The sequence below is a fragment of the Octopus bimaculoides genome, chromosome 10 (assembly GCF_001194135.2).
Source record: "Octopus bimaculoides isolate UCB-OBI-ISO-001 chromosome 10, ASM119413v2, whole genome shotgun sequence".
NCBI lineage: Eukaryota > Metazoa > Mollusca > Cephalopoda > Octopoda > Octopodidae > Octopus > Octopus bimaculoides.
In genome coordinates, this window is record NC_068990.1 from 89,313,791 (window position 1) to 89,318,328 (window position 4,538).

Below are 4,538 nucleotides of genomic sequence, written 5' to 3' on the forward strand. Positions count from 1 at the left end.
CTCTCTCTCTCTCTCTCTCTCTCTCTAACACACCCACCCAATGTCAATTCAATGATTAATTTTTTTTCTTTTTTTTCTTTACAGTTGAAACTCACATTGGACCAAACATGGAATTTAACGAAGAAGAAACTGTCAGTGTAAATACCAGGGACATTGACTTATCTCTTTTACGTAAGTCATTGCAAGCCAGGGGAAAAACAATTGATCAGCTGGTAAACTGCATATATTATGGCACCACTGAAGTCCGACAATATATCCTTAATGAGTCGGATGTCATTATTGAATGTAAGGCATGCCGCAACCTTTTCCGAGCATTACCTAACTTCGTGGCTCACAAGAGGATTTATTGTATGGATTCACACCTTAATGTCAATATACCATTACTACGTGATCCAGAAGAAGTAATCTCTGTGAATCCTGAGCCACCAGATGGTGAAGAAGGTGATGATTTTATTGAAACGTCTATTGGCCTGGCAAAGCAGAATTTGATGAATGGACGAGATATGTCCCTTGATGAAAATTACATGAGTTCAGAGAGCGATACTGTAAGGTCAGAGACTCAGTTCTACGAGAGAATTTGCAATCAGCTTGAAAAGCAAAAACCAGACCCCACTATTGGTGTTCGGTTCGAGCCAATTGAAGGAACTGATGTTGCTGTGAGAGTTGTGCCTCTCACTTCAGAATGTGATGCTAAGCTAGCTCAGGAAAACAATGTATCAAAACAGAAAGTCCGTATACTAAGTCATCCGAATAAGGTACAATCTGGCTCCAAGGTTACTCTTAAAACGGATCTAAAAACAAAGAAAGATATTAAGTTAAAAGCGGATTTTCGACAATTGCGCTGCTTGGAATGTAATCGGACAATGTCCTCTCGGCGTTATCTGGTGGAACACATTCTGAATTTACACAGCGACAAGCGGCGTTATTTCTCTTGTCCTTACTGCAAAGTTAAGTTCCGTTATTTTCACTGTGTTGTACGTCATCTTCGAAGAGTACACGAATGTAGCAAAGATGTGATAGACAACATGCGTGAAAATCTCAGGAACTCTAGCTGGATCGAGAACTCTCCCAACAAAGCAAATAACAAAGTGCAACCATTGCCCTCTACATCTTCACATTTTAAAGCTGAAGCTCCAAAGATTATTTCCCCAAAGAACAAAGAACATTCTGGTAAAGTTCAAAAACTGAAAGTGAAGTTATTTAGTCAAAAGAACACTCCTAGCAAGAGCAACCATACAGAATTTTATCCTCCTCTTACTGTCGTCAAGCAAGAAGTTTTAAGTGAGGAAGAGTCTGCAAAGGATTCTGATTCAGAAATCAACACAGGTAAAGATTTGGATGTGAAAGATATGACAGGAAAACACCGGCCTCCTACTTTAGCTCAGAGAAAGAAAATGGCCATGCTAATGGATAAGAAAAGCTTGACCTGTTTACAGTGCAATCGAGGCTTTTCGAGAATGTCTGGTTTGGTGCGACATGTTGCGCACCATTTGGGCTGGAAACGATTCAAATGCAAGTTGTGTATGTACTCTGGCTATGACAGGTATGTTTGCAAATCGCATATTGAAAGAAACCATCTTGGTAAAGTTCCTGGTCTAACAAGGAAAGTAATGGATTACTACATTGTTGACCTTGAAGATGGTAAAATTGTTAATCCAGATGGTACTAAAAGTAAGAAGTTAGGTCTCAAACTTGGTGTAAATCCTACTAAAAAGTCTACTTTATCATCAGCATCCACAGACATAAAACCAGTCACAGTATGCACAAGTCTGGGAAATAGCAGTGGGCTTTCCAGTGTGGCCACTGTCAGGCTTTCACCTCTTTCAAACGAACAACTCCAGTTGAGTAAAGGTTGTGCTATATCCGCCGACAAGTCTGAGAAACCTCTGAAAGGTTCTGACTTGAAGAAGAAACTTCTCTCAATGGTTGACTACAGAACTCTCAAGTGTCTCGAGTGTAATAGAACGTGGAACAAAAGATCACATTTACTGCGGCATGCTGCACACCACATTGGTTGGAAGCGGTTTAAATGCAAGTTATGTGTGTTCTCAGGTTATGATCGCTACATGTGTAAGTCTCATCTTAAACGATGCCATCTGGGCAAAATCCATGGACTCACAGTAAAGGTACTTGACTACTATATAGTAGATATGATGGAAGAAGAAAACGACGAGGTTTAAGGAAAATATGAATTGCCACCATGATGGAAGGAAATACTCTGTATGGGAACAGCTGTGTGTGTGTATGTAAGCATGAGTATGTGTGTACACATTACACACACTCTTATTCGCCTACACTCACACACATTTCAAATGAATGGTAATTGTCAAATAGAATTTTATTAAATTCAAAATATACTGATGAAATGCATACACATTACTATATGTCTGTGTATCTGTGGTGTGCGTATTTGTATACATATATTTATGTATATAGATATGTCTTTGTGTATTATGTATATATACATACATACACACATACATATGGGCGTGCATACATAAATGTAATATATTACATGTACTTGTTTGTGTACAACACATACAGCAAAGTTATTTTTTGTGTGTATGTGTGTGTGAGATAATAATATTGATACCTTGTAGTATGTGAATTCTGTGCATATACATACATATGCATGCACACACACACACACAGCTACATACAACATATACATGTAGTTGTGTATGTTCATTTTATTTAAATATAAACCATATATTTAAAAAAAAAGCAAAAAGAACCATTGAAGTGTAAGAATACCATTCCTGCTCTCTCTCTCTCCAAGATCTGAACCCTCACCTACCCCCAGATAACTATTTTACGTTTGTCTCTTCCACATAATGTCATGAGGAACGGTTCTTAATTGTTCCTTTGATAATATCACTGTCATTGATGTCTCATTAGAAAAGATGTTACACTTCAACCATTTTCTTTCATTTCTTTTTTTTTATTGTGTGTTGAATGTTTATTTTCATGTTTTAACATGAGTTTAAGAGTGTTTGTCATATTTCTGCCATGGACTTTCGGTTTTATATATATATATATATATATATACACACACACATACTTACTACATACTTACATATAGAGATAGATAGATACACACACACACGCATACACGATTAATCATAATGGAGATTTTTGTGAGAAGAGGGAATATCTGTTTACTTACATGACTTATATTAGCCACAATATCCTCTTATGGTGGCCAAATTTTTAATTTTTCATTGGCAGGTAGCATGGATTTCAAATTTCCGCCAAGGTTGACTTTGCCTTTCATCCTTTTGGGGTCGATGAAATAAGTACCAGTTATGCACTGGGTCAATGTAATCAACTTAACCCCCCTCTCTGAAAATTTCAGGCCTTGTGCCTATAATGGAAAGGATTATTATTATTAATAATAGTAGCACATTGGACAAAATGCCTGGCAGTTTTACTTCAGTTATGTTCATTTAAGCTCTGAGCTAAATCTTGCCAGAGTCTGCTTTTACATTTCATCCACCTGTAATTAAAGTTCAGTCAACAAAATCTTGGGTTAGGGTTAACAATCATCATCACCATCATCATCACCATCAATCACCGTCACCACCACCATCATCATCACTTTATTTTTAAGGAAGTTCATTTGCAGATATATGGCAATACACACACACACACAAACACATGTAAATTTATAGTTTTATTTTTTCAATCGTTCTTTTTTTTTTTTTTTTTTTTTTTTTTTTTTTTTTTTTTTCAATTTAATTTTAAAAAGAAAATGGTACATTCTGAAGTATTTAAGTGTATTGTCCGAAATCATTTCCTGTTTAGTTGTAGAACTTAATATATTTTCACCCATCTTTCTTTTCTCTTGGTTGTGCTGAATCAAACTTTCTATTTGTTGTCATTTGTTGTAATTGGTGTTTCCAAATATGTTGTCAGTGGATAGAGCCATGGCAACCATTTAAATAACTACAGTCAACATTTTCATTTATTTATTATTTTTTTTTTTCTTCCAAACGGGGACACATTAATCTTCCAAATATGGTGTTAATGGAGCTAGACACCACCAGCTTGAAAATGCAGCAAACATTCGCCTTCTGAGTTATTTCTTGGTAAACTTTTCCCTTCCAAATATGTTGTCGATGGAGCTATGACGACCATTTGGTAACTGGAGTAAACCTTTCTCTTTCAAATAATTTACCAGTAAACATTTCCCTCTGGAAAATGTTGTCAATAGTTACATCCTCTTAATGGCTGCAGTAAACCAATATATAGTTTATAGACCATTAACAGCTAACTGGTTACTCTTCTAAACATTTCCTTTACAAATATGTGTTAGTGGATATACTGCAGCTAACTGGTATCTTCAATAAATATCTCCTATTTAGAGATCTCAATGGCGCCTACTGCAAAGAATAGCTGCAATAAACATTTTCTCCGTAGATATTTTTAAAAATCTATGAAAAAAAAAAAAAGAGGGTATGTGGTGGGGGGAACAGAGATCTTTCAATTTATGTTTATATTTTTTAATACCCAAGTTTCTCTGTTTTATTATTATAATT

General features: G+C 35.8%; 1 protein-coding gene across 1 annotated transcript in view; it reads left to right on the forward strand.

The window, feature by feature from the left end:
* Positions 1–2,850, forward strand: part of LOC106869405 (zinc finger protein 236) — a 45,039-nt gene extending 42,189 nt beyond the window's left edge. The window contains exon 2 of the mRNA XM_014915130.2: positions 85–2,850. Coding sequence (XP_014770616.1) covers positions 108–2,180 — 2,073 coding nt within the window. The 5' untranslated portion in view covers positions 85–107 and the 3' untranslated portion in view covers positions 2,181–2,850. The remainder of the gene's footprint in view (positions 1–84) is intronic.
* Positions 2,851–4,538: the final 1,688 nt, after the last annotated feature.